The sequence below is a fragment of the Silene latifolia genome, chromosome 7, assembly GCF_048544455.1.
Source record: "Silene latifolia isolate original U9 population chromosome 7, ASM4854445v1, whole genome shotgun sequence".
In the NCBI taxonomy this organism is placed as follows: domain Eukaryota; kingdom Viridiplantae; phylum Streptophyta; class Magnoliopsida; order Caryophyllales; family Caryophyllaceae; genus Silene; species Silene latifolia.
Window position 1 is genome coordinate 41,945,947 of NC_133532.1, and position 12,779 is coordinate 41,958,725.

At 37.6% G+C, this 12,779-nt stretch overlaps 1 protein-coding gene across 1 annotated transcript; it reads right to left on the bottom strand.

Moving 5' to 3' along the window:
* Positions 1-609: 609 nt before the first annotated feature.
* Positions 610-3,851, bottom strand: LOC141591035 (transcription factor bHLH119-like). The gene is made up of 7 exons (XM_074411502.1): positions 3,740-3,851; positions 3,094-3,433; positions 1,964-2,035; positions 1,817-1,882; positions 1,564-1,629; positions 1,104-1,467; positions 610-967 (listed from the first exon to the last, which is right to left on the bottom strand). Coding segments are annotated over exons 1-7 (948 nt in total). The 5' UTR covers positions 3,742-3,851; the 3' UTR covers positions 610-929.
* Positions 3,852-12,779: the final 8,928 nt, after the last annotated feature.

Below are 12,779 nucleotides of genomic sequence, written 5' to 3' on the forward strand. Positions count from 1 at the left end.
AAACTATGCTATGGATTTTTACGTGAAAATTTAGTATATCCGCCGGAGATTGTATAAGACCGCCATCTCCGGCTAGCGGTTTAAACACGAGGTTGTTGCGAGCGGAAGAGTTTTTGAGAGAATCGAGTTTAGGCTGATACCATGTTAGATTATGAGAAGGGAGATAACTGGATGACGTGATTATTATTATTAATGAGTCGGTTACATTATATATAGTAGACCGTCTTGAAGGATAATCCAAGAATATTCCTAATATTCTGTAAGATATTTTTCTTAATATGATAATATATTCTCTAATAACTACGTATATTATACAAGAACGAACACACTATTACCTTGTGCTTTCGACCGATAGTGACAAGATGACAGAAATAAGGTGACGGAGTGCGGTTGAGAATTGACGGCTTCTTTCTCTTCTTCTCTTCCGTTTCCTTTTGTTTTTCTTTTCGTTTGTGTGCTTGAGTAGATTTGGACGGTAAAGATGGTGCTAATAGGCACGATTTGCTAACTACTCGAAATTACCTAATCTCAACCCGACAAGTTCTTTAATTTCTCTTGTTTTGAATTAAGTCTCCACTCAATACTCAATTTAATGTAAGAAATTTCATGACCAAACCTTTAAATCTTATAGTCTGTGATACTATGAAGTTTTTGTGTATTACCTAAAACGGCATCAGTAAACATGGTATACACGATATTATTACGCTAATACTTCCCGTTACAGTACTATTGCGTCTAGTATTACTTCTCGCTAATTTCTATCTCTGCTGCTACTCTTCATGTTTTTCTGCTAATCCTTAGCTTCATGTAGTCCCTAAGCTTTTGGCAACTCTTTTATTAAACGCTAAACTTTCTTTTACTAAATATCTTCCTCATCGCCGCCTTCACTTTTGCATTGTGCTCGGCTTATTTGAAATTAAACAGGCTGATTAGTCCTTGGGTTCTGTCATCAGAGTTAAATAATGTCCTGCCGTTGAAATGCAAGAACTAATTAAACACTTGCAACTTTGAAAGGAAGACCGCAAACTAAAACACTTGTACAATATCATACTCAAACTGACTCATACCAGGTATTCGATAAAAGGAGAGGAAGCAACTATCACCTGTACTGCCTGCATGCATTAGCATCTGTTGGTAAGAAAGATACGGTCCATGTGGATTCTCCGTGTTTGTGATTTGCGTCATTCCAGGAATCTGAACGCCATATTGATTAGCTGTAGAATCTGCTGCAGTGTTTGGTTGAACACCAGGCACGGCATAAGGCAGAATGGGTAATCTTGGTGCCAAGGGAAGTATCACGTTTGTACCAGGACTTGTTACTACTACTGCAGGGCCAGGTATAGCAGGCGGATAGGACATTGGCATTACTGGGAGGCTCATGCCCATATCCGTACCCATACCCATTAGTGGCGCGTACTGCTGTTGCATCCCAGCATACATCATTCCATATCCCATTGACATCATGATCTGAAAGCCACAATTTTATCGGAATGATTCTCGTTAGTAAGAGAATATATAGTTCAGATTTTAGCTTCAACTGATGGTCGGCGGTTATTTGCGTACCTGTATTTGCGTTTGCAATGATTTCACGTACTCAACTGCCTCATCCAGCATGGAAGCTTTATCCGACTGTAATCAAGGATAAAAGAAAAGAAAATGAGCAGCACAACCGATAAAACGGATATAGGGCAACTATATATTGAGTTCTGTATGTTGGAATGTTGGATGATGTGAGCAACCCACAAACGATTCATCTCAATCATCGTTTATGCGTTGGAACACTTTGTTACACACGGCAATGATTTACAATACATACCTTGTTACAACAAGGGATGAGTTCCTGCAATGCCTTCATTTTCTCATTTATCCTATCTCGACATCTCTGAAATTAAACAGTTGAATGTTAAATGGTCGAAAGGCGTACAAAAAATGTTGTGAAACAATATGATAATATGATACACACCCTTTTTGATAGATTGTGAACATCTGCAGATCGAGTTCTCTTAGTAGCACTTGAACCACCAGAATGTTTCTTCTGGAAACAAGCATGTCCCCAAGTTAGCTCAGTAACAAATATAGAAAATACTCCGCAAGTATTAAAGCATCAATCTTAGATGTACTGTACTACACTTGCATGTTGCATTTATATTACCTTGTACATTTAGATAAGAGAATAAAAAAAAAAAAATTACTAAATAATCCGTGAAACTCAGAAATTTCCAAACCTTGTCTAGCAAGAGTTTCATTTTCCTTCCAACTCTGTAACTTTCAAAATTTTCAACTAATAAGGGCGCCACCGGGGTGGCGCTCAAATTGGATGACACCCTCTCATATGCATTCTTAATTGAAGGGGTCTCTACTCACCCCATGTGAGAGAGGGTGGTGCCAAAATTGAGTGCCTTGTTAGTATCTGGTGGTAGGCTAAAAAAAGGGAAATTTCTCAGGGTACTCCTGTGGTTTGTCACTTTGTGTATGGTGTCCTTCATTTCAATGTGCCAATGGTACCCTAGGTTGAATATTTATGTCAATGGTACCCTTGGTAGATAATGCAACGTCTTGGTGAGAAGTTATCTATTTTCATTCTGTGATATATTTATTTAATTCTCGTTCCTATTCTTCTTTTTCTTCCCTTTGTTTGTGGACACAAGTATTAAGGAGAACTGGGAGGAATAAAATAGATTAAAAGAGTTGGGTGGGTTTGCTGATAGAAGACAAGGATGAATAATTACGAGTTAAATTAGAATTGTGGGCCACAAACATTAAGGAAAAGAATAAAATAGGAGTAAAATAGTTGGGTGAAGTTTGGTGATAAGAGAGGGATGAATAAAATAAGAGTAAAAGTTTCCAAAATAAGAAAAAAAAAATCTGAATAATCCGTTTTAGGAAATAGGGAAGAAAATGGGGAATAGGAGGGAGTAGTTATGTATTCCTATTTTTGTATGTTTTTGTGGGCCTCCCCATTCCCCATTAGCAATTGAATTTGGACACACAAAAGTTTCTAGGAACGGAGATATGGAAGAAATTCCAGCCAGCCTGAACAAGGAAAGAGGGAAGAAATGAGTGAATAGGAGAGAGTATATAGAGTAGCCTAACCTCAATTCGAGCGAGGGCTGCAGCGGGTGTTGTAGCGGCAAAAGACTCGTCAAGTTCTTCAATCTTTCTCTTTCGACACATCGCCCCGGTGGTAGGGTCGGTTCCAGTTCCGGAACTGCTCGATGACGAGGTGGTTACCTCTTCACTCGAATCTTCCTCGTCTTCGTCACCAGGAACAACCGCCACCGTCATTGAATCCGTAACATCCGCCGCCGCCGGAGAAATCTCAATGGGTCCCACTGTTGTCATACTTCCACTTGTTATCAGCGTGTCATTGGAATCTACCACGGTAAATCCTGACTGTATGTTCTGCCAAAATTGCTCCATCTCATTGTCTCCCCTGTTTTTTACCATTCAGAAAAAAATAGAGTCAATTTATCAACAACTTGAATAGATCAGATAAAAAAGGCGATAAAATGACCCAACAGTTTTCGTTATTTAGATGCCTCTGTTTAAGTCGTTTATCTTTGATTGAGACGAACAGATTACCTCTGAATTCCAAAATAATTTAGAATATGAAGAATAAGGACGCATTGCATTCGCAGTAATGTTATATGCTAAAATCATATAGAATTTTCGCATTAGTGTAGAGATAAAATGGGTATGCCAAAACAAGTGACTAGAATGAGGGAAAGGAGATACGTACATGTGTACTGAATGAATGAGGGTAGAGACAAGCTTCAGCTTTTAGGGAAGTAATTGTGCTGCCAGAGAGTTGAAATTAACATATAATATCAAACCCAAATATTCAGATATATACTCCCTCCTATTCTTAATAGGAAAACCCTCCCTATTCATGAAGGGCACGGGATTTAAGTAATGGGAGTATTATATGGTAAAGTATTGTCGTGGGGTAGAAGATTGGAGAGAAGAAAGGTATTGTGTGATTAAAATAAGTATTGTTGTGGGATAAGGTGATTAAAATAAGATAAAGTATGAGTATTGTAGGGTTGGGTTGAGTGATTAAAATAAGTATAGAAATTTGTCAAACAAAGAAATAGGGAGAGTTATTTAGAATCAGTCCGTTTTTCTTAAGACCATTGCTTTTGGTCTGAAATAAGACGGGTAACATGTCATCATTTTACAATAAAATGTTGTTATTTTTTGATAACATGTTACCATTATTGTTCACATCATTTTCAGGGTAAAAAATGACATCTCTAGTCATAATATTTTGTGAATTAATTGGTTACATTTTCTTAAAAAATGGCAATATTTTATCCGTCTGACAAATAAGACCAAAAATGTCGGTCTCAAACAAGAATTTGTGATTTAGAATAGGAGGAAGTATATATATCCATTTCTTCTTAAAATAAGACCTAGTAAGCTATAGCTATAGAGTATTTTGCAGATTTCGGAGAAAAGAGTTAGGGGCTATGAATTGATGATGGCATGGGTCCTACCAGTTACGTAATATCTATATCTATTCCCTTGATTAATAGAGCCAAAGAAATTAAAAGTGCTCGTTTGTCTGTTTTCGGGAGGAAATTGCCGCTTAGTCGGCAAATGTGAAAGGTAGCCCGTAGTTAGCAAGAAGGGGCGTAGGCGCGTAGTATATGGCTTCAGTGGAGACAGGCCTCGTGTTTTTTTTTCTAGGGACTTTGAAGATGGTAAAGGACACCTATGTTTGCCGCCTCCTTGTGCCAAACAGCATACACCAACTGACTACCTCTCACGCTTAGGGCACAACCCATATCTGTATTTTTCGATACTGTTTATATCACAACTTTTCGACTAAGGCCCTGTTTGGTAATCAGCAGATTAATATTAGCAGAAACAGATTGGTCAAACAGATTATAAATAACAGATTGGATTAACAGTTTGACTAGTATATTTCAATTAGCAGATTTAGTAGAAGTGTTTGGTAATTAGCAGATTTTGGTTAATAGATTGTTGTATCTATGTGTAGATTGTTGACGGATTCATATTGAGCAGCATATTGGAAAACAGTAGATTGAGCTCCAATCTACTCTTTCAATATGTCATTTACCAAACACTGAAAATAGTAGATTGGTGAGTCAAACATGCTAAAAGCCTTGAATATGCTGAAAATTTACCAATCCGCCGTTTACCACACCCCCTATATCGCAATCCAGATCCATTACCCTCATCCAGATTCCAGATGTACTTCCCGCAGCACTATACTTTTCCAACTAAATAATTCATCGCTTAGATATAATAACTAGAGGTGTGGCAAGTGTGACCTGAACCCGAGCAAATCCGTTTCGACAGAAGTCGAGAATATTGCAAACGAAATTCGATCCGATCCGATGACGACTCGTAACTCAACACGACCCCAATAATCAGTAATCCGACCCAACCCCAAACCGACCTGATATAAGTCGGCCCGATATTGACCCGATTAAATTGATAACTCGATAATGCTAAAGTTTAATATTGAAAAAAATTGAAAGCGAGTTGTTTGATTTTTTGATACCTTTGACTTAACAATGGACTAATTAAACCAAATAATGGATGAAAAAACTAAATTTAATGGTAAATAATTGAAGTAATGCAATAAAATCGCTAGACCCGGCCAAAACCCGACTCGACCCGATACATCATTTGACTCGAAATGACCCAACCCGACCCCGACTCGACCCGAAATAGTATGCTGACCCGGCATGACCCGAACCCGATATGACCTGGCCCAAACCCGGCCCGAGTGACCTGATTGCCACCTCTAGATATAACTCTCATTGCCCCTCATTTGTACCAAAAAAAAAAAAGATACAACTCTCATTACTTTCACAAATTCTTATTTAAGAGGGACTAAGTATTATACATAAGACAAAAATAAAATACCTAAATTTTAGCAAAAAACTTGTTTTATTTATACAAGTGTGGTTTGAACCGTTTTACTCATCAGACGTATATCCGTCTTAACAAACACTAATTGCTACTTTTTTGTTTTACAAGAAAAAGTTATACTCTTTCATTCATCCACTTGAGGGAATAAAAGAGGTTTCTTACAAGATATATCCACTAGACAATCAATCCTACTACGAATTTAGAGCTCCTACAACTTCAGACTCCTGAATACATGGCCGGTTCTGAGAGACGTCTGGAGGAGCGGTGACCTAAGACCCAAACTATAAAGGGTCTCATTTTTTTAGGTTTTAAAATAGTAGTAGAAAATAAAACAAATATCTAATTTAGCAAAAACAAAGCAACGGAGTTCTAATTTTTTTTTCTCCCCTATTTTTTATTCCAAGACCTAAATTCCCGATTCTTTTCTTCCTTAATTAGAATTTAGATTTATAAAACTCATCTTCTAATTTCCAAGCAACGGTTTTTTAATTTCAATGGCTCAGTGTTAAGGTATACGACCATTGATTGAGCCTCAATCATAACCTTAAGTTTTAGTTGGGATGATTTTCCAGTATAGTATTAGAGTCTCGTTCTCTTGATAAAAGTTAACGCCAAGAGTTAATCCCCTTCCGCTATCATTGTGCACCACCCTTACTCACCTTCTACAACCCCAAGAATTGCAGCAAACCCACTAGTAATATTATGGCCTTAACTATTTCGATTAACAGACAGTCTTGTTTGTGACGGTCACAAGCTTGTGACCTTTCACAGAGTCACAGGTGCTCTCCCACTTGCCTTCCCACTTGCTCCTTGGGAGAGGTCACAAGTTTATGACGGAATAATGCCGTCACAAAGGATAATTTGTGTTCGACTAAACCACCACCAAAATTATAGACCATAACTCTCTCGGCCAAATTAACACCAAAATTGCATCATCTCACCACTAAAATTCGACCACCAACCCTTTGATCACCACAAAAATTCGGCCATAACCCCTTAGAGTAGATTTTTTTGGGCGAAGGTAAAACTACCCACCCAAATCCCGGCATGGCTTGTGAGATTTAGAGAAGTGGATAGTTTTTGTATATATTTAACAAACGTAATTACAAGTACAATGATGAGGAGCCACTAATCCTAACCTAGAAGCTATAGCCACAATACAAAGATTACAAGCAAAGATTACAATAAGTTGTTAGCATAATTAGATGATTGACTAGCTCTAATTATGGAGAGAAATAAGGAGAGGATAATAACAATATAACAATAAGATAAAAAACAATATTATGCAATATTCTTGACACGCTCTCGCAAGATGGACGATAGAAGAGTGAGAACCAATCTTGGAGGCTAACGAGTGAAAGCGGGTTTTCGGAAGAGGCTTGGTGAGGATATCAGTGAGCTGATCATCACATGAAATATGTTGAACTCGAATAGTACCAACCTGGACTTGTTCACGCACGAAGTAGAAGGCCAAGGCAAGGTGTTTCATACGGGAGTGAAAGATCGGGTTGGTTGAGTAGTGCGTAGCGCCAAGGTTATCACAGTATATAGCTGACGGTTTGGAAGTGGCAATGTCGAGCTCAACCAAAAGAGAACGAAGCCATAAGACTTCGGTAGTGGTATCCGCGACAGCGCGAAATTCAGCTTCGGTTGACGAACGGGATAAGGCACGTTGCTTCTTGGACGACCAAGACACGGGGTAGCAGCCAAGATAGACAATATAACTGGTTGTGGAGACGTAGTCGTTTGTGTCACCCGCCCAGTCAGTGTCACAGAAGGCATGTAGACAAAGGGGAGTGGCACGATGAAGTTGGATACCATGATGCAAAGTACCATTAAGAAATCGAATGACCCGTTTCAGCGCGACCCAATGATCTGCCGTGGGATGAGTGATGAACTGTGCTAGCTTATTCGTGGAGTAAGCAATGTCGGGACGAGTTAAGGACAAGTATTGTAGGCTACCAACTATAGCACGATACGTGGATTCATCTTCAATAGGCTTTTCGGGTTGCTTAATAAGTGAAAGGGATTCAAAAACCCTCTAATTAAACTTATTTAATTGATGATCTAAATTACTCTTTGATTTAGTAATTAGATCTAGTGCATGCGTAACAAAATTAACAAGGTTAGGAGAAAACGATTTTCTTACATTGATAATGGACGAAATATGGGCACTAGGTTAGAACACCTTCCTAACCTAGATCTTGAGCTTAAACATATTAGGATGATCCTCCAAAATCTTCAAGTATTCATTGTGGAATACCTCCTCTTAGTTGCACCAAGACTATCCCAAACATTAGTATAAATATTAACTAGATATTGTATACTAGTGACCTTAAATTTAATCTAATATTAATCTAATTACTACCATAGTAATCTTGTGATTTTATTAGAATATTATCACAAATTTTGAACATAAAAACCATTTTTTATGAGAGAGGAAGTGAGAGTTTTCATAAGAATAAGAATAATAATAAGAATGGAAAAATAAGAACACCTTCTTATTTTAAAAGGGGGGAGCCGGTTGGAAGGTGGAACCAAGGCCAATGCATGGCATTTGCTTTTTGCCTTTTTCTCTTATCTAAAACATAGGCATGTAAGGCTAATCTTTTAGGGTTATCATGGTGTTCTTTACAATTAAAAACACAATAAAAACTAACCCTAAAATACCCTACACCAACCGGTTTTGGCTCCTTATTATGGAATCCATTTTATCTTTAGTAATTTGTCAATTGTATTATGGTATGTCATGTGTCACACAACATGACTCATATGTAATAAAATGCTTATTTAACCAATTAAATACCATTTAATGACAAATAAATTACAAGTGACAAATTAATTAGTAATTCATAATTACTAATATCTAAAATGGGTCATGTTAATATAATTCACAACATTTTATAGTTATATTTAACTAATCATTCTTATCTTAATTGTTTCATAAACAATAATCAATTTTAGTAATATAACACTTTAATTACTAAAATAAATCTTGTTTAATCCTATTACAATAAGATATAATATTCTCTCTCACAATTATAATTTGTTCAATTTAAGGAATTAATTAATCCGTATCGATATACAATTAATCAACTTTACAGTTTGGGAATCGTCCTTTAGGTGTGACCTTAAGGGATCAACTGACCATCACCGTCAAACGACAGTAATGTCAAACTCTAGTTAGCCAATCATTACCGATTAATATTGATCATTTGACTATATATATTGAATCATCCCTTACGTATTTTTATCATGAGTTTCAATAATGTGATCGCACCATTGTTGAGGACACATACTCCAACAATCTCCCACTTATCCGTGACAAGTGTGCGTCACCAATTCTCTTGTCCTATTACAATCTCCCACTCAATGCAAGGTGTCTTGCAGGTCGTACTTGCATGTGATCATATCAAGAGTGGTTTCCTCGATCTGGAGAGTAACCGTTTGACCGGAATTATCTACCGTAGATACTTTCCGAGCGTGGCCACGCATTTCCAGTTCACTACTCCTCGAGTGGCCTTGAGATTTCAAATAACCCTTACAAGGGGTGGACAATTCCTATCGCATTATTCCCTTCGTACACCCACAGTTCATCATGACCCAAAAGATGCACACTCACCCCTTTTGACAGAATGGCTTGGGGCAAAAATCAAAGTCAATCAGAAACTGTGCCGACTTGGGCGAACAGTCTCTAGTTAAAGAATCGTCTCAAAAGAATACTATAGTAGCTCTCGCCACGACCAGGCTATATAAAATTGCCAGAACTCTATAAGCGGTCACTGCCCGACAGAGTGTCCCATACAGTCTGCCTATGTGATCGACTAGTCATCTCTTATGACTCTATGGCACTTGAACTTGCCATCGTAGCATGAGTCAGTGATTGTTCCTACCACGGAAGAGGAAACTGTTATCTCTTTAGCTTTGTCTTCTGCATATCTACGAGTTAATGTTTAAATTTAGCTGAACGAATAGACTTGACCTGAAATTTTGGCAAACCACTTATAATTTCTAAGATTTAGAGCCTTAAAACTGGTGTCATTTATGACCAGTTTCATGTAGGATTGAGAGTAGTATACTCCTTGCAAAGCATGTATCATCAATTTGCACGTATATGAAATTCAATTGCTTTTTGCCTACATACATTCGGGATAGTGGTTGGTGTCACATGCAGGGAGGCGCTTACATTCCCTTTTCTTTCATTTTTACCCATTTAACTTCACATTAGCCAAATTTGCCTTTTGACCCTTAACTACATCCAAATTTAGCCTGCCCTGTCAAGCTAGTCAGTGTATGTTTTGCGGTATATAGTTTATTGTGCCAAGTTTGGTTTGCATTTTGTTATCAGGAGTTGGTAATTTGTGAAAGAAAAGGAGGATGAATAGAAAAAAAAAAAAGAAAAGAAAAAAAACGTGAAAAAGAAAAAAAGAAAAAGAAAAAAAAAAAGATTGAATAAGTTGGTTTTTACTCCTATGTTTCATTTTGATCATTTGAGGAGTTGATTTTATTCGGTTTAGTGAGAGTTGATGCCAATTAAGGGCATTGTGCTTAATTTTGATGGATGGGAAATGGATGATGTCAGTTTGATTCTGTTTAGGTACTAGCTTGGCCGCCTATACCCTCACATTTCCAAAAATGTTTTGCCTTTTCTTACCCATTGCCTCACTAAACCATATTTTTGTAAGCCCTCGGCTGTGACAGACCTTGTTTGGTTGGAATGTATGTAAGGTAGTTAGAATTGTCTATCATATTAGTTGCATGCATGTTTATGTGGGTCGTAGTCTAGGTGAGCGTCTACTTTTCTTCTCTCTTACACTCATATGCTTACCCTTTGCTTCATGAGAGAAGAGTGACCCGTGAGAGTCCATTTTTAAAGGTCTTGCAAGGTCGACGGTTCAGCTTTATTATAAACATCTTAAAACTCGTTTGCATTAGACTATTTCGCTATAAGTGTTAGTTTGCTGCATTAAATTGGTTTAAGTGGGCATTCGTAGCTAGCTCTGAGCTATCTTTTCCGTTCCATTAGTTTGCATTTAGTTTACTCGAGGACGAGTAAAGGTTAGGTTTGGGGAGATTTGATACGTGCATTTTATATAGTCTTTTTAAGTCTCTTATGCACATATTTCTATGCGATTCTCGTGGTTTTATGCTACGAAATGCCCCGAATATTCTACTTTGGTTTGTTTTGCTTTATTTGCAGGAATGGACCCGAAAGAAGCGGAATCAAGCCTTTTATCGTCCGTTATGCCCCGAATATCCTAACGTCGGAATCATTGACAAAAGAGTATATTACCTCCCCGGCAATGGCGCCAAAATTTGATACCGCCGTTTCAGTACCAAAAATAAATACCTAAGTACAACTAACAGAAGTCAGCGGTAAATAGGGTCGATCTCCACAGGGAGGCGGTCACTATCTACTTGTCAATTCGGTCTTCCTAAGGTCACTAATTAGGGGGTTGAATTGGTTGAACTAAACTAAATGAGATTAAAGCAAGAGAAAAGGATAAGAGGGATTAGCAATAAAGAGAAAGAACTAGGATTGTCGGGTCATCAATGAATATCAGATAACTGCAGCTAAGGTCATAGATCAGTCGCATGTATCGGTCTAAGGGGTAGCGAATATCTCCTTCCGGTCTCAATTCACCCTAAAACGCTATTAGCTTAGCTTCCGCCCTCACTAAAGCATCCTAATGTTCACTGCAGGTCTCACCCCTTCCAACCTTCCGGTCTAGGTTATGGCTTACCAAATAAATTAGCTAATTACATCAATTCAAGCAGCTAATTACAGTTATTTGCAGTGATTAACAACAAAGACATGATAACAACGAAAAATCTGTAAACTTAATTAGCAACTAACAATAATTCATTGAATCCCCTAAATCCTAGCGGGAGAATTAGCTAAACATGACGAAGAGTAAAACGGTAGAGAAAGATAGAGTAATAACAAGCATAATAAAAAGATGAAAGGAAGAGAAATTAATACTAGAATAAGGGAGAAGGAGAAATTACAAATTCAGATCCGGAAAGGAAGAAATAAGCATCTGACTAATGCGGAATGAAAGATAGATCCCAAACCTAATTATCTCTCTCCTATTTATAGGAGAGAGATTTTATTCGACCTAAAACAAAATAATAAAACAAAAGCCCGTGTCCATCAGCTAATCACTCGATCGAGCCATTTAGAAATGCTCGATTGAACATTATCCAGCAAAAAAAACTCGATCGAGTAGCAAAAGGACTCGATCGAGGAACCCCTAAAAATCACATTTCGATCGAACACTGAAAGCATTCGATCGAGGTCTTCTCCTCTTCAAGCTACTCGATCGATCATAAAGAGCCTTCAATCGAGTGACTTTGACTCGACCAGCTCAATGCGTCGTTAGTTCCAGCTATGACTTGTTATTTTAGCTTCCGAAATGACTTTACGCGTCCCATAACAGCAGTATTTCCGCTCCGAATCCACTCACTTCCTAAATGCAAGCAAAACGGACGATAAAAGGCTTGATTTCTCTACTTTCGGGTCCATTCCTGCAAATAAAGCAAAACAAACCAAAGTAGAATATTCGGGGCATTTCGTAGCATAAAACCATGAGAATCGCATAGAAATATGTGCATAAGAGACTTAAAAAGACTATATAAAATGCACGTATCAAATCAACTCACACTCTAGTCACTAGGAGACGTCACCTCATATAAGTGACTAGGGGCCAATACTATGTTAATCCAGTTCACATAAATAGGGTTCAATATTGTCTCGACAACCTATTTGGAAAACAAAGTATTATAAGAAAAGAATTTTTGAATAAAACTCAAACAATGAGTGCATTATCACATATGTAAACTTGATACAATATCAATTACTACATAATCTATAA